The 25,683-nt window shown below is 39.6% G+C and overlaps 1 protein-coding gene and 1 pseudogene across 4 annotated transcripts in view; both read left to right on the forward strand.

Annotated features, from left to right (window-relative positions):
* DCDC2 (doublecortin domain containing 2) overlaps window positions 1–25,683 on the forward strand; it is a 156,999-nt gene that overhangs the window by 52,882 nt on the left and 78,434 nt on the right. For all 4 annotated transcript variants that reach the window (XM_039874811.1, XM_039874810.1, XM_039874812.1 and 1 more), the window contains 2 exons: window positions 1,581–1,635; window positions 11,815–11,977. In XM_039874811.1, the coding sequence (XP_039730745.1) occupies window positions 1,581–1,635; window positions 11,815–11,977 (218 nt within the window). The remainder of the gene's footprint in view (window positions 1–1,580; window positions 1,636–11,814; window positions 11,978–25,683) is intronic.
* LOC120612367 (7-methylguanosine phosphate-specific 5'-nucleotidase-like) lies at window positions 7,646–8,964 on the forward strand (annotated as a pseudogene).

Genomic DNA, 25,683 nt, shown 5'->3' on the forward strand with positions numbered 1-25,683 from the left:
TTTTGCCATGATTGGAGATTGAGAGCTATTGCACAGTAATTTTGGAGAAACTATGAAAGACTACATAGTTTTTTTTTTATTTAACATTCACTTATGAATTTATAATAAATATAAAAATTTACTCTAGTGAAGAAGGTACAGGGCAATGAGCTGCTATACAGCACACATTATTAGAGGTTTTGATAATGTCTTTAACTGTTTACCTAGACCAAATAATTTTTCACCTGGTATACATAAAAACATCTAAAAATGTTTTTAAAAACATAATATTTTATGCCTCTTTTAATAACAACTGTAAAACATAAAAACAATGTAATGTCACTTGTGCATAATATGTAGAGTGACTGGGTTTATAGTTAATACATGCAAAATTTTAAAGATTACAATTTTAATTACACATAATGCACTGTGAACCATTTTTCTCTATTCGGTGTCATGTATTTGTGAAAAACGCCCTATTCCAGCCACATAGATGGACTGCAGAGGCATGCTTGAAAAGCACTGCTCCCTGGCACATGCAGGGACCCTCCCCTCAGCTTCCTCAGGGTGCCCTGGGATCCACCTCTGCTGCATTTTCCAGAGATTCCATGGCCACTTTGCTACTGAGTATTGACTTTTTGTGGTTTTCTCTGCTAGAGTGGGTGATACTTGCAGAAATAGAGCAGAATGTCACTAGTTTGTTCTTTGTTAATTCTCTATTTGTCAAATCTGATGGAGAGGCTAACCAAGGATTTCTAGATAAGTATTAGATGAAATAAAATTTCAGGGGTGCTGTTTGAAGCATGCAAGAGCACATGGTTTTCCAGCACTTTGTGATTGTTTACCAGTATGCTTATTGCTAACCATCCTTATCCATCCATGAAATCAAATCCTTCACAGTCTCTGCTAGGCAACACTGGATTAGTCTTTTGTGAACTTCAGTGTGTACTTGATGGCGGTGAGAAAACTAACTCATTGTGGCCTTTCTCAGACAAATTAGTAAGATTTACCTTTATGTGTCTTCTTATTTTTCAAAGAGGTGCAGTTGGGTTCTGGGATAGATCATTTTCTAATAATACAGACCTCTGTGAAACAACATTTTTATAGCTGAAAAGAAATTTTTATTCTTTGATGAGAATGATTGGTTTAGAAGCTCTCTGAATATAAATGCCAGTGTGTTACCATTCTGAGCTTCTATCAGAAGTAGACATTGTAGACATTAAAAAAAAAAAAATAGACATTTATTGTTTTAAACTCAATCTGACAAAATCATACTGAGCTTTGGAAATAATTGAAATTCATATAAAAAATTGGAAATTGAATAAAAATATCATGAAAAAATTTAAGGTGGTACTAAAAGTTTATTTTAAGCATCAATTAAAATAGTATACAGGAAAGCATTAAACATCTTTTGAAATGAAATTTGGATATTTTATGGAAGTCTTTGTGAAATTGGGAAAACATGGTATTTTTTATGAAACGCTAATGTCAGTAAATAGTTGACTTCCAGGTTGGGATGGCAAATTGGGATGACAATTATCTTGCATTATATATTCTTTGTATATAACACTCATATTTCTAAATTGCATTTGTTTCCACAGTCAGAAAGCTTCTTCACTGCCTCCTATTGTAGGATCCAGAAAGTCTAAAGGGAGTGTAAGTATCATCAGATGGTTTACTCATTAATGTTCTATATCTCTATATAATACAGAGAGACTGTCCTTTGGGTTTCAATTAAATTTGAAGAAATAAAACTTAGACTACTTAGTATGTAAGCAATTATATGAAACACCACTAGAACATTGGTGTTACAATTAAGGTCTTAAAAGAGAGCTAACATTTTTAAAATATGGATTTTAAAATAGGTATCTTTTGTCCCGTGAATAATCTGATATAATTTATATCACGGTTGCAGTCTAGGCACTAGTACATAAAATGCTGTGGTAGGTCACATCTGTGGTTGACCCAGTCTTGTTCTCTGTCTCTGACAAAGACTAGACAAGAAATTTTTGTAAGAGAATGGTAATCTTCAGTTATAGTCCTTTAAAAGATTGAGAATCATTCCAAATATTTAATTCCCTATAAGAATCTTTTCCATCAATCATTCGTTTGTTAATTCAGCAAACGTCTATCAAATACCTGTTATTGTGGGAACTGTGACCAGCACTTAGTAGGTAATTTTTTAACTTCTTTGTATTTTCTGTGTATACCTCTCATGGAGATGAATTTTATGTCATGCCGGAGTAATGCTTTGACAGTTCTTTTTTCTGGCCGAGACTTCTCTTTCCTCTTTCTACCTTTTTGATTGAATTGCCAGGCCAGTAGGGATCAGAATTATTTGTCATTTCCCCTTCTTGAATTAACTAAGCAAAATTCCTGTATTGATGTTTTGTGAAAGAAATGACTGCTGGGCAATGATATCTCTTTGGTTATATCATGTGAAATTCTAGAAAAAAAGAAAAATAATTTTTCATGAGGACATGCTGAACTCAGCATAACAAACAACATTTATTACTCACCCGTTCACTGAGACTCTCATGCTATTTATGACAAAGCTCTCGACCTTACAATCTCATTGAAATACAGAAGATAGCTTGAAAAGGTAACTAACATGCTATGGTGAGATTGGTAAACATGAGAGAGACGGAAGGAATTGATGTGCTTTGGCCAATGTACATGGAGGAAGTTGAATCTGAGCTATGCCTTTGAGAACTGTTTAGGTTTCAGGCAAAGGTCAGTGAGGGGAGAGGGGTTTCAGACAGAAGGGATGGCGTGAGGAAAGGAGATGAGCTCTCAGAGACGCAATAATGCTGGCTGATATTTAGTGAACACTTGAAGGCTCAACACTATGTCAGTGTCTTTACAGACATGATTTATTTCATCCTCACCCCCCGAGGCAGGTACTGTTGTTATTTCATTTAAAAATGAGAAAAAGAAACACAGACAGTGGGAGCAGCATGTCCAAAGCCTACTGTTGAGCAAAAAGCAGGGAAGGGATTGAGTCTAGATGGCCTGCCTGGAGGGAGCTCGTGCTCCTGACTCCAGGATCAGTGAGTCCCTTAGGATGACTGGAACAGAGGGTACATCATAGTGTGGATGCTGATGTGCCTAAATGGTAGGTGGTGGCAGTTTTAGATGACCTTGAATGTCAGAATGAAGAGTCTGGTCTTTATTTTTGAGTAGAGGGCAGCTCGTGAGGGCTTCTGAGAGACAAGACTGTTAATACAATTCCATTCTAGGAAAGTCAGATAGTCAGATCTTTTGTGCGGAGAAAGACTTAACATGGTTGAGAGACCATAAAACATCAGTTATGCAGCTTGCAATTGCTTGCTATGAAGTGATAAGAGCCTAGACTGGGGAAGGTGGTAGAGGTAGCGGGAGATGATTGATTACTGCTTGTGAAAAAATGAGAGGCTTGCTTGGTGATTGGATGCATGTGGTTAATGGAGAGGTTGAAACCAAAGACAACTGCAAGTCTTTGAGCTTGAATGCCTGAGAGAATGGTAGTATCATGGCCAAAAAGAAGGCAGTCAGAAGAAATAATGACCTGACTGATTTCAAACATTAAGTTGGAAGTGTCATCATGAAATCTAGCAGAAAGTGTTCGGCAAGCAGTTATAAATGGTGGAGTCAGAGGCCTGATGTGGACCTCAGAAACAGAATTCCAAGTTCCTCTACATAACGGTCATAGTTGAAGAGCAGACACCTGTCGTTGTAGTGTTTCCTCGTAGCACTCAGCACAGCCTGACAGGGAGCAGGCCTCATCATGCTGTTGAGTGAGATGATGGGTGAGTGGGAGCTTGGAAATGAGCAAAAAGACACAGTGCTTTCTCTTTGTTCATGGTCTACTTGGAAGACTGAGGTTAAACAAATGATTCCACAAATCCATATATAATTACAGAGTGTGATGAAAATGAAAGAAAAGTACAGAGCAATATGAGAAACAATGAAGGAGAACTAGTTATGTCAGGAAAGGCCTCCTTGAGGAAATTACCTTTAAAGAAATAGTTTCATTTCTTGAAAAGTAAAGACTCAAAATTACATTTCTATGCTGTGACTTAGGAAAATAGAAAGATAGCAGAGTTTGTCCCTCTTTCCACAGTGCTCCCAAAGCATTCTGTATATTCATCATTCTATTTATTTATGTGCTCATTCAGTCATCCATTCAACACATATTTGTTGAGTAGTTACTAAGTACCAGGAACTACTCTAAGCAGCTAGCAATTAGTGGTGAACAAACAGACAAGGTTTCAGACCTGATGAAATTTTCATTCTAGTGTCCGTGGAGTGGGGAGGGTAGAAGAATGGGGGTAGCCAGACGATCAACCTTTAGACAAATATATAAATAATTCTCTGAAAATGAGAATTGAATGGTGGAGCCAGTCATACAAGATTGGGGCAGGGGAGAAAAGAGCCTCCACAGCAGAACAAACAGTCACGAAGGCCCTTGGTAAAGAGCTTGGCCTGTGAGGAGGGCGGAAAGAACGCCATCATGGTCTGAGATGAAATCGTGCAGGTGGACTTGATCCTGAGGCTATATAAAGAGTTTGCATTTTATTCCTTGATGAGACACCATCTGAGGTTAGAATAAGAGCGTGATATCATTTAATTTACATTTTTAAAAGCTCATTCTGGCTGTGATATCTATGGAGAAGTGGGTTGGGGCAAGAATAGAAGCCAAAGGCTGTGGGACAGCTAGAGTCTAGGCATGTGACATAAGTGACTTGGACCAGTGGCAGCAGGGGAGATAGACATCTATGATAATTATTCTTCGAGTATAAATGTTGTCATTGATTGACGTGTTCATCCAACAGTCATTTATTGAGTGCATATTATGTCCTAAGCACTGTTTTAGTGCTTGGCGGGGAAGGGGAGGCAGAGATTCCAGAAAAAATACTACATGTATGGAGCTTACATTCTGGAGAAGAAGAAAGACAAATATACAATACAGTTGATATTAATCAGAGAGAAGCTTGAAGAAAAATACTACGAGATATGGGAAGAGAAAGTGAGAGAGAGTACTGTATTATCTGGGTGGTTAGGGTAGACCTCTTTTAGAAGGTCTCATTTCAGCAGAGGTAATCCACCTGGGACACGGTAGGTTGTCACAATCTAGTGGACGTGGGCATGACTGGCTGTGAGCTACACAGAGAGAACATCTTATGTCATAATTCCAAAGTCGCAAACTCAATTTTAAGGTAAAGATTAATTTACTCTTTTCCTTTAATTAATTGGTTCCCTGGAGAATGTACATGTTTTTAAGATCATGAACTACTTAGCACTGAGTTGGGGGGAAGAGGGGGGTGCAAGTAAGTGAGACTATGAGAGCTTAAAACTTGGGGAACCACTGCAAAATCAATGGAGAAAGCATCCCCAAACTCATGATATAAATCAAAGGGGACACAGAACTGGATTTTTAGGAATTCATGTTTCCACACAGCTTTCTAGGAAATATTGCTTTATTCTATAATGAAAGAGAGTATAGGTGAAGGCCTGAAAGAACCAAAAAAAAAAGAGAGAGAGAGCGAGAGAGACGGAGAGACGATTGCCATAGCCTGCACAGGGGACCCCTGCTGGTGCATCAGTGATTTAGTGAGCCAGGTCGCACCCTTGTGGTAGGGAGTTTGAAGAATGAGGGTTTCTGGGAGCCAAGCAGACCCTTTCAATTCAGCCAAGGAATGTCTTGTGTAGAGTAGGACAAGACCTGATACAGACTCCAAGTGCTGGGAGAGTCACGGAAATTAGCAAATTGTGAATAATTTTAAGTTGCGATTCTAACCTTGAAAACAGAATGAAAATATAAGTGAATCAATCGTCTTAAGTTTTATTAAGTTTGAGAAATAAACCCATCAGGGGAGGCTGTTCTTTAGCAGCGAGGTCACTCCACATAGAATCAAAGCGCCCTCTAGTGGGAGATGTGCAAAATCAGAGAAGTATTTCAAAGTTAAAGCCCAGGACTAAGTTGTCTTTTGTGGTTCATTTCACCATGTGGCTAAGACATTTTGTGATTGGTAATTTGCAGATTCAAATATTATAATTGCTGAGTTTCTGGTAAAAAGTGGCATGATTATCTACATATCACAGAGTTACTGTGAAGCAAGATAAATTCCAAATGCTCCCCAAACTCCATTTGCCTTGTGGGGAAACTGAGTCCAGCATGGATGCAAGGCTTTCTCCTGCTTGCTCTCACAAGACACACCAGTGAGAGCAATGCCAGCCTGCGCTGGGTCTGGTCCCTGCTCTTCAGTCTCCTTCCCTGGCGCATCACTGAGATACCCACATGGAGAAGGCTGCTCTGGGAGGCAAGGCCCTCACAGAACTATTTTAAACTTGCTGTTTTATGGCCAATGTCTCTTTGACATGTTTTCATGGGGATTAGAAATGGGTTTCTGTGGTAATAAGGAATCCTAAGTTGATTGGATCTTGTTGGAAACTGCCTTGAGAACTATTTAAAAATCCCAATTTCAAGGCAGTGAGGGGTGATTGGAGAACTCTTTTTAGTATGTTTGTTTGAGCCAGAGGATTGCTTTTCCTACCAGATACTGAGAGATGTGTAAGAGGAAAGGCAGGACAGTAGTTTTAAGTATCGCCAGGGTCTAATTTCTGCACAGGACGTGCTGTAAAATTAGGCCGCTTCTTGATTCCTTCCACTTTGGGATACAGCCATACTTTGTTATTTCTGGATGGCTTTTTTAGGAAACTATACTAAATAATAGGTGTTTCTAGTGTCTTGCCATCAGGAAGCTTCAGTGTAGCAGAAAAATCAGACCTGGATAACTTGAGACACTGAATTGCTTTATCTGTAAAGTGATGATAATGATACCTATCTATAAATTTAGTAAATATTTGTATTAATGGGTATTTAGCACATGAGAGGTGCTCAATAACATTGCTTTACCAATTGGGATAGCTGTATGAGATGGCAAACTCCCCTGTTCCCTGTGCTCCCCAAATAGCAATAACTATCTGTGTGTCTAAGTTATAAGTCACATGTGGAAATCCCATAAAAGAAAAGAAAATCCTTCTCTCTCTCTCACTCTCTTTCTTATTTACATATTACCTTTAATTTATATAGCTATATAAATAAATAAGTATATATGATTTATACATTCAATATGATTTATTATATATTTGTTTTATAGCGACATTTTATTTATTTTATTCCCTCCCGCCCGCTCTTTAATTACCCACCCCCCAACTTCCACCCTTGACCTATGGATGTTGCCATCTCCCCTTAAGAGCTGGATCTCTGAAGGTGGGGCGTCTCCTCCCACGTGCTCGTGGTGCGCACCGGGGCCTGGTGCCCCTGGGGTATGGTCCGTGATTCCACCTGGGGTACGAACCCAGGACCTTCTGCGTGTAAGGCAGATGAGCTAACCACTACACTACGGAGCCACCCCCTATAGTAACACTTTAGATGTATCAGCATTTTTCTTTAAAAACAAAAAACAAGCTTTGGCAAACACGATGGTAGAAGACATGAGGTGGGTAGAAGCACGGAGTGGCCAAGGCACTGACCCCCTGTCCTTCTCCACCTCTGCCCCAGGCATTCAGAGGCCCACAGCGGGCGACTTCACCCTGCTGTGCCACTCTGGTCAGTAGGCTTTCCAGGCAGGATATCCCTGCTCCACCCCATCTCTCACCCCAGCCTCACAGATTTGCCTGAGTGAGCCCGGGGCTCTCTTTGGGCCCAGTGAGATGCCGGGATTGGCCATTCTCTTGGCTTTCAGGACAGGTGAGCACCCTGATGAAGGCCACGGTCCTGATGCAGCAGCCCGGAGGTGCAGGAGGTCGTGGGCATCCTCCACAGGGGCGGGGGGGGGACTGCTCACAGGTCATTTCTGATTTTGACATGACCTTGAGCAGGTTTGCTTATAATGGAAAGTGATGCCCTTCTTCCTACAATATTCTGGATAACAGCAAGATCATCAGTGAGGAGTGCCAGAAAGAGCTGAAAGCGCTCTTTCACCACTGTTACCCAGTTTAGATTGATCCACATGGGACTATCAAAGAGAAGTTACCTCGTATGGTAGAACAGTGGACCAAAGCGCACAATCTCCCTTGTCAGCAGATATTCAGAGGTTTTGAACAGCCCAGGTGCTTAGAGAGTCCAGCACAATGCTTAGGGAGGGTTACAAGATGTTCTAAAACACCCTCTACCAAAACAACAGTCCCTTTTTCATCTTTTCCACGACCATTGGTGATAACTTGGAAGAAATGATCCCACGATGAAAGTGTTGCACCCCAGCATCCACATTGTGTCTAACTACATGAATTTGGACGAAGATGGTTTCCTGCAGGCATTCAAGGGCCAGCTGGTATACAGAACAAGAACAGCTCCATGTGGGAGAACTCCAGTTACTTCCAGCAGCTTCAGGGCAAAACCCACATCCTCCGGCTGGGAGACTCCATAGGGGACCTCAGAATGGCTGATGGGATGGGGTTCCAGGTGTGGAGAACATTCTCAAGATTGGCCTCCTAAATGACAAGGTAGAGGAGCAGTAGGAGCACTACCTGGAGTCCTATGATATTGTGCTGCAGAAGGAGGAGACACTGGACGTGGCCAATAGGCTGCTATAGCACATCCTGCACCAAGGGGACTAGGTGGAGATGCATGGCCCGGGGCATGCGGGTGTGGGGCCAGTCCCTAAAGGCCGTGACAAGGAGGGGAGCCTCACTGGGAAGCTGTTCTTCCTGCAAGCCAGCCCTTTCTGGTGTGTGCAGAGGCAAGTCTGGGGCATCCATGAGCTGCTGGGTCTTCGCCTCTCCCTCCTCCTTTCCCTGGTGCCTTTTGTTTGTGTTCTCCAAGGCATGATGGAGGCCCTGCCAGGTGGGAGGCCCCAAAAGCCATTCCAAATAATCTGTGGACCTGTAGGGTGTTTATACTACAGGGATCATTTGAGCCGGGATTTTTTTTTCAAAAATTTTAAACATGGGAAGCTTTTCTTCGAACAAATTGAATGTATAAAACAGATTGCAATATAAAAAAGGAAAAACCAGAGCTGTTCTGACTTGGGGAGGTGGGAGGGCAGAGCCTGTACCCCTTGGTCCTGCGAGTGCCAGAACCTCTAAGAAGCCACTAGGGCTCCATGGAACACAGTTTGAAAACCACCGAATTAGCTCAGAAGATCCTCTGAGTACAGCCTAACCGAGTCTGTGGGGATCCAAGTGGGCAGTCAGAGTTGGAAGGATGTATTTCTGACCTGGAATGATTTGGCTTTATTCTGATGCAGCTGTTAAACTTGAAATTCAGTTGGGTCTGGGCAACTCTGTCTGCAGAACCCCGTCTTTAGGGGTCTCCAAAGGGATTTATTTGGGTGTGGATTTTCCCTGGTACCCTTGGCTCCTGTCCTTCCTTGTCCTCCTCTTGTGGGTTCAGGGCCACTAAAATGGATGATTTAAGGGGGTTGAGGCTGGGGACCTGAAGGTAGAAGGCGCCCTGTGGCAAAGTATAAAGAAGTGGTTTATGGAAAAATAAAAAGTTATGCATTTAAATTATTTCTGGTTTTCTAATTACAAAACAAAATTTCCCTTGCTCTCAGTTTAATTTAGTTCTTACAAGATGCTGGATGATTAGTCATTAACCAAAAACTGAATACATGATTGTCAGTTACCAAAGCCATGCTGTACATGGTTATTAGAACCAACTAGTTTTTCTTGATGCTCCACACTCACCCTTTTGAGTGTCCCTATCAGAAATGCAGTAAATCAGAACTTCATGAATATTCAATAAGAGAGTTTTTTAAATTTATGAATCTCTACACATTCCAGGATGAAGTTTCTGATTCTCCCTTGTTATATTCCTGTTGTACATAAGACTTTTCCCAGAGAGCTGTAAAAATTATTGTCCTGAGATCCAGGGTTTCTCATTCATGACGTTTCATTTTAGTCTTTGGAGGTGTAACTGCGTCTCTGAACATTCCAGTAGGCTTGCTGGAAGGGTTATTCCTGTCCTTCAAGGCTTTTAAAGTTTTAAAATCTTAGGATGTATAGACTTGGTTGAAAATAGACTAGAATATGAGCCCTGGCTGATGGTGTTGAAATCTCCACTATAATCATATTATCTATTTCTTCTGCCAGACAGTGTATATATGGCATTGTGAGAAAAAATTATTGAATAAAAGAAAAAAAAAAGAGAAAAGGAAAAACCAACTCTGGTAGCAGTAATTGCAATAATTAAATGAAAACTGTATGTTTAAATTGCAGTTGGAATAGGAAATTAAATTATGCAAAAAAGTGTTATAGATTTGGACATTTTCATACTGTTAATCTATTCATAATTCATTTTCTTGTAGGCTATGATAAAATAGCATAAATAGCTTCATTTGTAAGGCTGTGGATTTTCCTATTCTTAATTGGGTGATGGCTAAAACTATTTAAATGCTTCTGGATGACTGAATATATAAATGTTTAAAATGATCAGTTATAATAGTTTTCTAGGCATATTTGTTTATTTAATATTACTACATTTATCTTCAAACACTAGCATAGTGCAGATTTTGCATAAAGATTGCACCCAATATGGTGTGAGTTTGATAGGATTTTTAAGAAAAAGATATTACCTCTTAGCTTTTGAAGAAAGCACTCTGATACTCATTGAACAAATATTACATGCCAGGCACTGTACTAGTTACTTTATAAATGTTACCATTTCATCTTCATGATAGACCTAAAAGCAGGAACATTAACCCTGTTCAACTAATGAGGAAACAAGCTCAAAGAAAGCAGGAGTTAGTCCAAGGTTGCATAGATGGCTAGTGGCAAAGCAGTGGCTCTGAGCCAGGTATTTTGGGTCTCTAAAACTTGCATTCTTTCCATTACCTATAGCCTGACACCTTGTACACTCAGGTAAGTTTAGCACCTGAGCATCTAAGAGCCAGGGCTGTCTTGTCTGGAGGTAATTTCTTGCTGTAGCATTGGCCAAGTAATGGCTGAATATCAGCCCCTCTGTTCCTTGAGCACTTAGAGTAGCCCCGACTGTAGTGGCTATTATGTTGCTCCCCAGGAGCTGTATTTGGGCCAATGACAGGAGCTACTGAAACTCAACCTCACATTCCTGCTGAGGAGCCAACAGATGTAAGGTCTTCATTCCAAGAAGCACGTGGGGGACCAGAAGCAACCACCAAAGGTGGCTGCCTTGCAGGAATGGGAGCATGTGGTCTTGAGCTGCTTGGGTCTGTGTTGCTCTGGATTTGTGATTCATAGGGACGAGACCATGGCATTCACCAAAAGATGAATAAATATTGGAGGATTTCTACAAGCACATTATGTCTGCTCGAATGATGATACCTGTAGATTCACAGCAACAACTAATTAAGAGGTATTTCTAGATTAACTTATCAGACTGAGGGCTGTCACTATTCCATATTCAATAGATAGCTGCTTATTCTTCAGAAAGGAGTGCGGGGAGGGGATGGTTAAGGCAGAGGACCCGCTCTGCTCCTTGCTGGCTGCGTGACCTTGGGCAAGGCTTAACCTTTAAGCCTCTTTTCCTCCTCTATAAAATTGGGTTTTAACAGTACCTGTCTCACAGAGGTATGACGATTGAGTGAAATAATTTTATAGAATACCCAGTACATATTAAGTACTCAATGATTGTTAGTGCTCGACAACTGTTATTTTTCTTTTTCTTCTTTTAGACTCTTCCTCTGCTGCTAGTAGGAAAGGTTAATTGCAGATATTAAAATGGACAGTAGCAGAATCAACACAATACATTCATCTCTTGTTCCTGTCCTGTTTATCACCATTTAATCCCTAGTTAATGACTTGTATTGGACTAGGAACCACTTTGGGTTCATTAGCCAATAGTAAAGTTTTTAACCTTTTGCCACTTAGGGAAATGATCGCCAATCTAAGTCAACCGTCGGATCCAGTGACAACTCATCTCCTCAGCCCCCAAAGAGGAAAGGGAAAAAAGAGGATGCGAATTTGGAAAAATCCACGAAAGGGAAACAAAATATTAACTTAAAGAACTCACCACAAACAATTCCAAACAGTGGTAAGTTTGTTGTTATTGCTGTATCGTTATTATTGATTATTATTGCCTTAAGGCTGTGATACAATTTTAACTCTTAAATAGATCAGTTTGTTTCTCAGCACTCACAGAAGATACTTCTTATCATCATATCTGACAGTTTTCACAGGAGAAAACTGTGTATGAGAAATGCTACTGTTTTTCACGATTAATTTCTATTTATAATTAGAGATTATACTATAAGGACACATGTTTTGAGGTAAAATATTTCTCAGGGTGTTTTTTTTTTACCACCCTGGGTAAATTTTACCACCCTGTTTTTAACATGTTTACTAACTACTGCTGACACTGGTGTTTCTTATTTGTGTGTCTACAAGCCTTGTCCACATTCATTATGAATTACCATTAGTCACAAAAAGATGTTTTCCTAATTTTGCTGACATCCACAAGAATACTAAACACACAAAAAACTTTACCAATAAAGGATAAGTACCAAAATTAGTTACATATCTTGCATTACCAAGTGAGAACTAGTATAAAATAATTTTTAAATCTCGTATTAGTATAAGATTTCAGGATAAAAATGTAATGAATTAAGCACACATTAGTTTCTTAGTGAAGACAGGCTCTTTGGGGTTTCATTCCAAGCATGTTCTCAGAGGGGCAAGCACGCGAGAGTGGAACAATGCTGCGGGCGTGGAGGGCTGGCTGGGACACAGCCCACTGGAGTGACTGCTTCTTCACCCTGGGACCCACTCTCATACCCTGCAGAGGGACATACTGGGGTGCCCAGGAAGAGAGTAAATGGGATAAGATTTCAGATTCATATCCAGAGCTCTATCTCCTATCTGGAAGCTCCATGTCATTTCAGAGTCTATGTGAAGAGTGACATTAGAATTATAGCTAATATGGAGTTCACAATTGCGGAGATAGCGTGAACTTATGTGGGGGTTTAGAGGACACTACACAGGTGATTAAAGAGTCCAAAAGAATGATGTGTTGAGACCAAGTTAAAAGAAGAGACTGAATGAATGAGTTAATTACATAGAGAAGAAAGAGTGGAAGAGGATTTAAATCTTCAATGATTTAAATGATGGAGATTAGCTGGAAGTTGAGAGTCCTAGATTCTTGTGCTAGTTCTGCTCTTGACCTTGGGCAAGTCACTTAACTTTTTTGGGCCACATTTGCCATCTACAAAATGTGGGTTTATACTAAGATTTACCTTAAAGGTGAAATGCAGTAAACAAATGTTTATTGAATGCTTATTGTATGGCAGACACCAAAGGGAAAAAAAGCTAGTCTGGAACAACATGCCATACCTTGAGCATTAAAAATATTTATTTTAATCAATATATACTAGATCGTGAACCCCCCCGAGGCTATGGGCTATGTCTTACTAGTTGTTTTTTGCTTTTAATCCCCCAAAACTGACACAGTTCTGATACATATAAGATACTTAATAAATATTGAGGAATGAATGATGGAAGTTACAAAATAGATAAGTCTCTGTAATAGTTTAAAACCCACAAAGAAACAGTACTCATTTTAAACCTTTCTGAATCGATTAATAGATTTTTATAAAATGTTACTTGCTTATTTTCTGCCAGGCTCTCATTAGCTTACGAAAATCTCAACTCCTACTTTCCACATATATTTTTAAAGTTTTTAGACTTAGTAGTCATCCCTCAAAGAAAGGGAAACCATCCTCTTGTCAGGCATCTTATTTGTAGAAACTTGGGAACATGAGGCTGTATCAACATTTCCCTCTTTCACAGGAAAATAGCCTTTATTAAAAAGTTGAATTATCAGTACTTTTGCTTTTGTGGCAAATAGTTTGCAGCAAAAATTGTATCTGTGAGGATAAAAATAAAAATATGTTGAACACTGAAGCAAGTCATATTTTAAAAGTGCTAAGAAAGGTTAGAATCCCTCAGCTATTCTTTCCTTGTCTTTAAAGAATCCTGCAGTTGTTTTAGATAATTGCCCATTTTAAATGTATATTTTCCAATGTAGTTTTATAATGTACAGATTATGGGGTTTCAACTGCTGGATCTCATCGTTATATAGAACAACCACTGGTGTTTTTCAAATAAAAGTTTTGGGGACTGAATTTTTTTCCCAGTAAGAGGCTTACACCCCACTGATCTGGAAACATATATATGCGTTTAGATGATTCATTTTGTATCTTTTCATCTTGATTAAAAAGAACATATTACCTGGAAAATGAATCTTGGCTTCCAAAAATAATTTTTCCAGGGAAAATAAGAAAAAAATTTTTTGTACAGTTCATTGGATTAAATCATCACTTGGTAAACTTAAGGATATTAGCTTACATCGATAATTTTGAAAACTGAGCTATTTCTCTTTATCAGATCTCCCTCCAGATGTCTTTAGCTATAGAAATGTTCCAGGTTATAACATCAAAAGTATCTCTCTCTCTTTCTCATTTTTTTTACTCCGTAATTCAGCCTTCATATTCATTTATTATCGCTCTTGCTTTCTGCATTAATGTCATCTATTTTAGTAATTAGAACCAAGCGTGTGCTTTCGGATAGAGGCTGCTTATTCTTTAGAAAGGTAAACGCGATCACGACTTGAAGCAAAGTGAAAGGGAAGGTGTGTGGTGGTTGAGTCAAGATGATGAGTAAAAAAAATGCAAGAATTTAGTACTGTATTTGACATTCGAAAATTGCTAAAAGAGTAGATCTTAAAAGTTTTCATCACAAGAAAAAAATGTTTATAACTACGTATGGGGACAGATGTTAACTAGACTTATTGTGATGATCATTACACAATGTATACAAATATCAAACAAATTTTAGAGATGATTTTAGAGATGAAACATAGTCTGTTCTACTTAAAAATATTTTAAATTTGGAATTGAGCAACCTCTTCAGTTTTACTCCAAAGTGTTAAATTTTAAAGTAGGGTGAATATCTCTGATTATTTCATCATATGTTAAACTGTACAAATTTTTGGCACAGTGTGTTTTTACATATGTACTGTTCTCATGTTGATTAGGAAAAAAGAGATTTGTACGCTTTCTTAATGTTTTTATAATTAAGATTATAGTCATAAAATTTGCCCCTTTCTACTGCCGATGTTTACTGTTATCCTAGTATCTAATGCTGTATGAATGAGCAGTGCTGATATCAGTCTGTAGATGGCAACCTGGGTCTAATTTTATATCTTTTTCTTTTTTTCTTTTTTTTTTCCTCCCCTGACTGTTTCTCTCTGTAATATTAAAGCTTAATAATTCAAGCAGAGCAGTGACATATTTCTTCAGGGAGACAAATCCCATTTTCTTTTGGTAGCCAAGATGCAAAGTAAGATTGGTTGGTGATTGATGAAGTTAAGTGTGAAATGCATTTTTAGTGCTGCATTTAAATACCAGCTTAACTGGCCAGCGTGTGTTTTCGGTACACTTTCCACTTGAGTTGCGGTGCCTTGGGATATGTTTTAGAGGGTGTTAACTAGCTACACTCTCCACTGTGAGCAAAGAAGTAATGATAATTGCTTTGAGATAGTATTTTGGGATTGGTTATATTTATTGATATTTTAAATATTTTTATATGAAAAAAATTCAGTGTTTTTAGTACCCCTGGAACACAGGAAGTATAGTGAATTTAGGGCTCCTTAGAAATATAGGAAAGGCTGCAGAGAAAATAGTCTGGTCTGTGTTACTACGCTTTATGTGGTATTGATAATTCTAAATACTTTTTAAAAGTGAGTATTCAAAGGTGGGCAGAACCAAGTCTTGCTTCCTTTGCATGATGTGGTTCTCCACACGTGTGGGTGTGCGTGTGTGCACAGGCACACACACATGGACTAACAGCCTTGATGTAGTTCCTGGCTCGCTTCCAGCATCGTTCTGTGATAGCTCCTAAGGAACTTCTGTTGTTTAGACTCCTGATGAATGATAGTGAGCAGGTGCGGCACCTGGAAACGATGTTGGAATATTATGACCTTGCTGGGTGACTGCCCTTGAGCAGTCACGCGCTTGAATTTTCTAATAGCTACACCTGCACATGGCTTGCTGCGTCGCCCCAAGCATGAAGCATTACTGCAATCCATCCTCAAAGTCAGATCGCGGGGTCTTGAAACTTGAGCTTCTTTGGTTCAGCTAGTGAACCAGCTTAGGCACTTGTGTGGTTCCCATCACAAGGGACTGACTCTAAAGATGAAATAGGAAGAACACATTTTCCAAATGTGCTCTCCCAAGTCTCACTCTCTAAGGGGTATTATGTACTGGAGGAAAGTATATGAGAAGGCACTAAGGAGACTTTACAAAACAGGGCCCTGGTTTTCTTTAATTAGCAGAAGTAAGATTTATGATGTGTCTGGTGTCTATTGCCACCACACTCACCCTAGGACAGAGAAATATAGGTCTTCAAGTCCTTTGTTGATTGTAACTTCCCATCTCAATGGCAGTGCATACTGTGGGATATGGGTCAAATTTAATATTAGTATGTTAAAAATTTATAAAATAAGCATTTTTTTTCATGCCTCATGATCCTGTTACAGTCACATATTGTACGTCAAAATTCTAGTACTGCAAGGGGTTTTAGTCATTTCTTGAAATTTTATTGTGGGGTTCAAATTCTATCAATAGAAATTAGTACAGTTTGCTGTTCAGTTTCGTGCTGAAAGATTGAAAAATTAGAATCCTAGTAAGATCTTTATCTCGGTTTGAGAGGAGTACAATACAAGCCCTTTTTCAGAAAATATTCTTTTCATATTCTGCTCTCTTATACACTTTGTACACTGGATGGAGAAGCTCTATGAGAAAAGCTTTTTTTTTTTGTTTTATCACTGATACAGGATTGAGGTCTCAGCAATAAACTTCTTTCAGGGGCTACTTTTTATGTAGTCTAGGGATGGTGTGTGAAGATACTTTTTGTTTGCAAAAGGAGAAGTTTGTGAGCTGTTAAAATTACATAGGCATTTCCAAACCTTTGGAAGATTTTATTTCGGAAAGTTATTTTAAGTAGGTGTTTTGGTACTCACTTGACATTTTCTGTACGAGTAGCTCTATAGAGTCTATAATACATCTTAACTTTTGCACTGAACTCATGATGCCATGTAAGTTACCTGCAGTGTGAAATGCAGTTTCTAGTGGAGAAATGAACTAGAAGTTCCATTTCAGAATTCCAAGAACTCAGATTACCCTGCTACCGAAGGATGCAGAACTGTCTTAGGTCGAATTGCTGGTGTAAATCAGAGCCATGAAGTGAAGGATCCAAGTAGGTTTGGGTCAGAGGAGGAATGCGAAGGTTGAGGGGCCGGACCTGGAATTACACTGGGGTCTGGGCTGAGGTTCTTTTATTAGTTGATACCTTATAAGGGGATAATGTTAGGATTGTCTCCTCTTTATTTTTCCCCCTAGCTTCAAGACTTTGGCTTGTCAACCTCCCTTTTCATAGATGTAACCCATTACTTCTAAGCAAGGGCTCTTTCCTTCTTGGCCCATCAAGGACCTCAACAAATTTCATAGTATTCCCTTGATTCTGCCTCCAATGTTAGCTCCGAACTTTTCTGTAGCTTAGTATAAAGAAAACATGGATCCATACCACCGGTGAGTTTCTGACACACCAAAGACTAGAGTGTGATTCATCTTCCTTTTAGGAGGAAACTAAAACTGGGTTACCCTAGCTGGGCATTTCATCATCTGAGGTAGGGCCCACACTGAGGCTTGGTTAGGGAGTCTGATGTCACGAATGTCTGTGAGATGCTGATGGCAGGGGCAGGAGTGAGGGAGGTTAGGTGGGGATGACAGGATAGAGAGAAGAGGAAGAAGTAGCCATGGGATTTATTACTCCTCCTCCTTCTCCAACTTTCTCTTTCTTTTGCCAACCTGTGATGAAATAAAACCAGGATAGGGACCTGGTCCATTAGAGCAGGCGTTCCCAACCCCCAGGAAGTGAACTGGCCTGGTAGTAGCTGAGCTGCACAGCAGGAGGTCAGTGGCAGGCAAGCCAGCGAAGCTTCATCTGTATTTGCAGCCGCTCCCCAGCGCTAGCGTCACTGCCTCAGCTCTACCTCAGATCATCAGGCATTAGATTCTCATAGGAGCACTGGTCCGTGGTGCCAAAATGGTTGGAGACTGCAGAGAATCAGTGACTCCTTGGTCATCATTCACATGTGAGACACAGATAGATAAATACTCAACAGAATATCCTGCTCAGAGTAGCACTCAGTTTTGTGTGTGTATGTGTGTGCAAGTCTATTACGCCTACATTTGTAGTGACAATTGAAATTAAGGTCTACGGAAAAAAAAAACAACACTGAGTGGTGGTATAATTCTGTTTAGAACATCTCAATCGTGGATTTTAATCTGATATTTTGTAAGCTTCGTGTACAAATCCTCAGAATTAAATAAATAGCATTTCCCTAGTTTTACAAATGGGGAAAAAGAAGAGACAGCAGTTTTCCCAGAGTCAAAGGATATATCAATGTCTAGTGATTTCTGGAAATTGCCATTCCGACACATAGCTGGCTAAGAGGCAGACATACCCCTGTGATTCTTTGTAGGGGAGAGAGGGAAGCCTTCATGTGTATGTGATGTAACCTGTCTCCCTTGAGTGCTAAGTGCGTTGACATATCACGGTCGACCCTGAAGCTTACCTGAGAGATTGTGAGGAGTGCCCGTTTTTCCCTTCTTCAATTTTTCAGTATTTCATATTCCCTTTGTAAATGGGAATGATTGATTTGAGCCCTTTCTGTTTTGTAGGCAGTAGGAGTGAGTTAATAACAAGGAGGTTTTTCTCTTCAGCAATGTGGTGTAGTAATGGGTCTCCTCTACTCTTGAACAGACCAGGCCAGGACTGAGCTTAAGTCTTCAGCATTTAGATCCACTTTTTCAGGGTTTGGGAATCTTGAAGAAAGTAGATATTTTTGAGACTGATCTCTATAGTTTATTTATCAAATGACCAAATTTTATACATGTATGTACATAAATGTGCGTGCGCATACACACACACACACACACACACACACACACACACACACACACACACACACATCCCTGAATATCCTAGGACTTAAACTCTTATAACCCAAGCCCTTCTCTGCATCTGGATTTTCTTCCCCATGTTTCATGAGTCTTTAGACTTATGAAGCCCACTCCTGTTCCTAGAATACCACTTTCATTTCTTCTAGACACATGTGCTAAGCGCTTACCATGCACCACACACTTTGCTAATCACCAGGTAACTCTGTTTTTTCTCTTTCGTACTAGCTGCCCAGCACTTACACATTTTCCTCCAATAGTCAGAATTATATCTTTATCCGTAAATTTTCCTTGATGAAGTAGAAGCAATTTCTTTCTTCACTTCAATGACCAAACTCCATTTACCACTCGTAAATGTCAAACTGTTTATGTTGTAAGCATTAACATGTTTTTCCTTCTTGGAAGTAAGTCATCCCCTAGGCCTTTGTATTAATTTTGTCCATGTAGAAAGTAGCAGCACAGAACCAGAGAACAAGACCCTATCTGTTTAAATGTGTTCAGAATGGTGTCTAGAACAATTACTAAATACTACTTGGTACTAAACACAGGGGAGAGATATTTCCCCACCCATGTAACATGCTGGTGTCTTTTGTAGACGATTGCCTATTTTATATATGAATTCTATTTTTATCCTGCTCAGTTATTCATTGTTTTTTAAATAAGATATAACTTTTATTGCAAATCAGCATGCAGTGTTCTATCACAATGTGGATAAAGGAAGATATAAAGTGCTTTTGAACTTTGCAGGTTTAAAGCTCTCCATTTATTCTTATCTTATGAAATTAGATAATAATAATACCAAATTGTTTCTGTGAAATTGGGCAAGGTTTCATTCCCTTCAAAATGCCATAATAAAACCACTTTTCACCAGGAGGTCTGCAAAGCTGACAGGTCTCCTCTGCCACTACACAGGTTAAGAGCATGTGTCTGTCACCTATGGACCGATTGTAGCTAGATTTCTACCAGGCTTTGTTTTGCTTAATGGTAAGGGTGCCAATACAAAGGTGGGGTCATTTTATGGAGAGTGCTGTGCCATACTAAGAAACAGGAATCCTCCACCCAGATCACTGAGGGCAACTCCTACAGCCTAGGCTGGCAGCCCAGTGCCTGCACTTCTCCACGACCCCTTGGGACTGTGTAGCGTTTCTGGAGGATCTAAAGGTAGAGGCTCTTACCCAGAGAACTTACTGTCGTTTCCTAAAGTGGGTTCCATGGAACAGTAGTGTTATAGGCTCTTAACAGATATTACTTATAATAAGACTTCCACGCTCAAATATAAATGTGCGATTATACAAAAAATTAAGGCATTTTCTTTGCTACTGGATTTCTCAGAGCCTTTTGTATGGAAATAGTCCACGCTTTTTCCAACTCTGGGTCCTTGTTACTGTGGCAGGATTGTTGTTCTCTAGAGCACAATTTGAGAAGCATTGGGGTCCTCAATGTGTTTCTACATTGCTGCTTCCTTGAAGGTTATAAGGCATGGGGGAATTTATGATGAAAATTAAATGAGACACCTTCTTTATGTGTGGTTCTGACCAGATCAATAGCTAACATAAACAACTCACATTTTCTGTTGTTTATTCTGTGCCAGGGACTAGACTGAGCATTTTGGTATGCAATCTCATTCGTCTTCATATCAGTCCTGTGACGTAGGTGTTATTATCATCACCCCATTTTACTGACGAAGAAGCCGAATGACTGAAAGGTTAAGGAGTTTGCATGTGCTCAAATAAGCAGCCAATAGTGGAAGCTCAGGCTCACTGCTTCAGTCTGTATAGGTTACTGTCTTGGCTTCCATTAACTCAAATCCAGGCAGTGAAATTCTGGATTCTATGCCCCTCAGGGCTATAGTCTACTGTCCCCTTGATCAACAAATAGTGTATGAATTCACAATGGTGTGTACACTATTCATATTTATTAGTGATGCATTTATTAGTGATGGGAAAAATAAAATTGACAGCATACTCTTAAAAACTCTCATGTTCAGACAGATTGAGGAATTATAGCAAGAGGCAAGGTTACTGTTTGTTTCATACCCTGACTTGCCAGGTTTGGTTCCCTTACTGGTTATAAAGGAATTTAAAGAGATTTCATGTCGGTGGGAGTGAAGCTATAACACCCTTACTGAGTAAGAGGATGGTTCCAGGGTCAAGGTGAGGAAATCTTTTCCTCTATGACCCCTACCTTAGGTCTGATACCCCCTCTACTGATTAAGCATCCTCTACCATTTATTAATCTCATACACATATACACACAGAGATGATACACACACGTACACACCCCACTGCCACTTTTACACCATCTTATTCGGCATCTTGTATTTCTCTTAAGTTGCATTTATAGATAGAGACCACTCAGCCACTGGCAAACATTTGAAATTCTAGTTTCCCAGAACAGGATTTCACAAAGAGTTTTCTTATGCTTAGTTAATGACCAAATCAAACTCTTCTAAAAACAACCACACGAATGGATCTTGTTTCTGAAGGCCATCTTGAAGTACAGGGGCTAGAGAGTGGACTATTGATGCCGCTTTACCAAATACATAGAGCAAAACTCACTGGGTAGCCTATGAGTTTCATATATTATTTTTTTTCTTGCAACACTCCCTTGTGGAGCCCTCATATCTCTAGTTCTAGTCTGCAAAGGTTGCTTTCTAGGCCTGCAGTACATATGTTGTCTCAGATGTTTCTTTACCATCATTCTGGGAATTCCTCGTGCTTCTTTTCTACATGGATCTCAGTTCCAGGGTCTTATGCCTGTCTGTTGCTTGACTCTAATTTTGGCAGAATACATCTCCTAGTTGTTTTCTGAGGATGAGTAGATAGATGGGTCATTAGGTTTTGAGACTCAGTGAAAGGAAAGTCTCTTCCTGTTTCTCTACTCCATTCACCACTCTGCTCTCAGTACTACCCAGAACACTTCTGATACCAGATGTGTGGGTTTTTTTCCCCACACCAAGCAATTCTCCAATTGCCCATTACCTTACAATTTAATTCAATTCTGACACTACCTGGAGCTAGCAAAGGACCCTAGAGGTTAAGGGCTCCATCTTACAAGACTGCCTCCTGCCCCACACTTCAGATGTCAATCTCAGGTCCAGGTTGTTTCCTGTGCTTCTGACTCACCCGCGATGAATCCACCACCGCTCCCCCCACCCTTGGGTTTGGCAGTTTGCTAGAGCAGCTCATAAACTCCTGAAGACAGTTTACTTACTAGGTTAAAAAGGACAGGACTCAGGAGCAGACAGGTGGAAGAGATGTATAGTGCAGGGTGTGGAGTTTCCTTGCCCTTCCAGCAGCTCCTTGTATTCACCAACCTGGAAGCTTTCCAAATTCATTTGCATAGATTTGTTTTAAAATAGAGGTTTCATTACATAAGCATGATTGATTAAATCATCGGGTATTAGTGATTAACTCGACCTCCAGTTCCCCCCACCCCCATCCCCAGAGGTAGGAGTGGGGGAGGGGGGGGCTGAAAGTTTCTATCCTCTAATCACATGATTGGTTCTCTTGGCAACCAGCCCCCAATCCTTAGGAGCTTTTCTAAAAAGTCACCTCATTAGCATGAACTCAGATGTGGTTGAAAGGGCTTGTAATGAATAATAAGACATTCCTTTCACCTTAGTTCTGGAGCTATTTCAGGAACTGCAGTTATTTGAGTTATCAAGTTATTTGAGGATTTGAGGACAAATATTATAGCAAAAGATGCTCCCATTCTTTTTTATCACTTAGGAAATTACAAGGATTTTAGGAGCTGTGTGTCAGGAAACATGGACAGGCTGAAATATATTTTTTATTATATCACACTATCACATTCTGCATGTCTGAAAATGTCTTCATCATACTCTCACATTTAATTTTTAGTTTGGATAGACATGGGATTCTTGGTTGGAAATATTTTTCACTCAGAATTTTGCATGCATTACTTCACTGAATTTTTACTTTCATTGTTGCTGTTAAGAAATCTGATGACATTCTCATTTCCGTTCATCTTAATATGGGTTTCCCCAAAACTTTGCTTAATAGTTGAGGATCTGAGAAAAAGGACTTGGGTACAAGTGATTCATTTGGGAGGTGATCCCAGAAACCTTGGGCAGGTAAGACATGGAAGGGAAGACAGCAAATAGGAGGGGTCCCCTGCGGGCAACTTGGACTGAATTCTTCGGGAACCCTCTGAGTATGTGAAACACACCTCATAATTGTCCCCTGCAGCAGTGAAGAAACTGGGATCTTTGTCTGCCAATTCCTGTCCTGCATTGGTTAAGAGTTGTTCTTGTAATGTTAAATTCCTAGTACTGTGGCATGTCCCACACCAAGGCTAAATGTGCTTCAGTGGTCAGAGAAAGGCCTCAGGCAGAATCTCAGAAAGTTGAGGTAGTATAAGGCCTGGAAGTATATGGGAACTGTCCATTGCAGCTGTAACAGACCTCTGGGTCGGGCTACAAAGATACAGACAGGGCTTAGAAGAGGATTTTCTGGAGGCATGGAAATTTCGAAGGACTACCATAGACAAGGAGAAGAACGATGATGGACTCGATAGTCTTTGACAGTGGGATACAGAGGAGAGGACAGATTGGAGAAATACATGGGAGACAGAATGAATACGACCTGAGATCCTATGGGAAGGTATGAAAGGGTAAATGGGATCCAAGGGGACACTGAGCATTTTGGCCTGGGTAACAAGGGAGATGATTGGTGTCATTAATTTTTAGGAAATGTGGACACGAGGAGAGAGAAATGTGCATGTTGAGTTAAAGGGACCTACATGGTATTTGTGGAGGTGCACATGGGTCAGCTAAAAGCGGAAAGACTCCTCTTGCAGATGTAGATCTGGGGATCATCAGCCGGTAGGTGAGAGTCAATGCCAATGGGAAGGAGAAGATGCCCTAGGGAAGACTGTACATAGCCTTAGAAGAGAAGAAGCAACCCCGACTCAGGAGCGATTACAGAAACAGGATGTGAAGACATAGGAATGAAAAACATTTGTATGGCACTTATATCTTGAATTACCTCACTTGTTTTATGGAACAAACATTGAGGGGTAGGTATTATTCTTAAATAGAAGCTATATTATTCATAAATGGAAATAATAATTTCTGTTTTACAGATCTGAAGACTAAGGTACAGAAAGTTTTAGTATCTTCCAGCCCACAGCAAGCAAGAAGGCATTTAATAAGTGGCAGCTATTTGTTTTCAAGGTATCAGAGCATTTGAACTAAGAACTTTTTGTCCCCAAGTTTAGAGTTCTTCCCATGATTACAGTGGCCTTAATCAGATTTACAGTTGTCTATGGCCTAAATGTGTTGGAGAGATTCTGTGTATGTTTTATGTAAAGCTAAGACCAAATGCAAAGCACTTAACCCTAAGTCCTGTCATTGCAGTGATCTTCCATACATTGTAGCTTGTGCAGTGTTATAAATCTTGTGAGCATAACACCAGGAAAAGCAAAAAAGCATTGATATCTCAGATGAAAAACAGAGGCAGAGTCATTATGTAGTGTAACTGAACACCAAAGAATAATAGTAAAAAAAAATTGATTTAAACTGTACTTAATGAGGAATATGAAGAAAATGATAGTTCAGAACTCTAAATTTTTTTTTATAATATGAGGTGAAAATTTAGCAATCTGAAAATGAATGACTATTCCTCTATAACTGTAAAACCACCAAAAAGGTCAGTTGAAAGAATAAGTAGTTCCCATGTCAGACTGGCCCAAGAATGTATTAGGAACAAAGGAGAATAATGGCTATATTTATTATTATTATTATTAATAATAATAATAATAATAGTAATAGTAATAGCATCATTTATCCCTCATTGATACCAAAGTTCTCAATAACTTTAATTTTGGAATGAGTGGTGTGGGCTGTCACTGTTCTGGGAGACAGGATGAGTAGCCATCCGGGACAGAAACTTAAAAGGAAGCAGTGAACATCATGATGGACAAATGGACTTTGTATTTTCTCCAGAGCTTTCTGTGCTAGCTGGTTTGAGATTTATTACATTTTCAATTTGGTAAGGTTTGCTAACAAAACAGAGTTCCAGATCTAATTAGTCCAGAAGCACTCAATAATGTTTAGATGAATGAGGCCATCCCTTAGGAATTTTTATTTTCTGAGCAAATCTCAGACAGAAGGGACCAAAGAATAAAAAGTTTCTTTAGTAGGTAGATGGATATAAGGCAGTTTTTTCATTTGTGAAGCAGGCTTTCTGTTTAATTTTTAGAAATTAGTTGGGAGAATAATCAAATTCTCTTTAGACTTTATTCTCAGGTTCACCCTGAGGTTATAATTTAGAAGCATGATTATGGTTATTTAGCATTTTTATGATAATGGAACATTAATGAAAATGAATGAGAAAACACTTTTATAAAGTAGGAAGTGCCTAAAGAGGCTTTTGGTTAATAGCACTATCTATTAAGGAGACATGAATTAGTTTGGACTGGTTTCCAAGCCAGAAATGAGGATCTTGAGTACCTAGAATTAGAGAGCCTGGAGATGGGGAGGGAGGAACCCATTATTAATTCATGGTTCCCTAGGTGGCTGCTCTCTCACTGCTTCCCTCCCTCTTCCAAGACACAGTTACCGCTCTAGTCTGAAGCCCAAAGTTGAAGAAGTCTTTGAAAAATAAAGTTAAAGGTCAGTAGGATTAGGAAGAAATAGAAAGGAGAGAGGAAGAAAAGGTCAGTTGGGCAGACACAATCATTTCTTCTAATAAATTTT

Source organism: Pteropus medius, unplaced genomic scaffold, assembly GCF_902729225.1.
Source record: "Pteropus medius unplaced genomic scaffold, Ma_sr-lr_union100, whole genome shotgun sequence".
In the NCBI taxonomy this organism is placed as follows: domain Eukaryota; kingdom Metazoa; phylum Chordata; class Mammalia; order Chiroptera; family Pteropodidae; genus Pteropus; species Pteropus medius.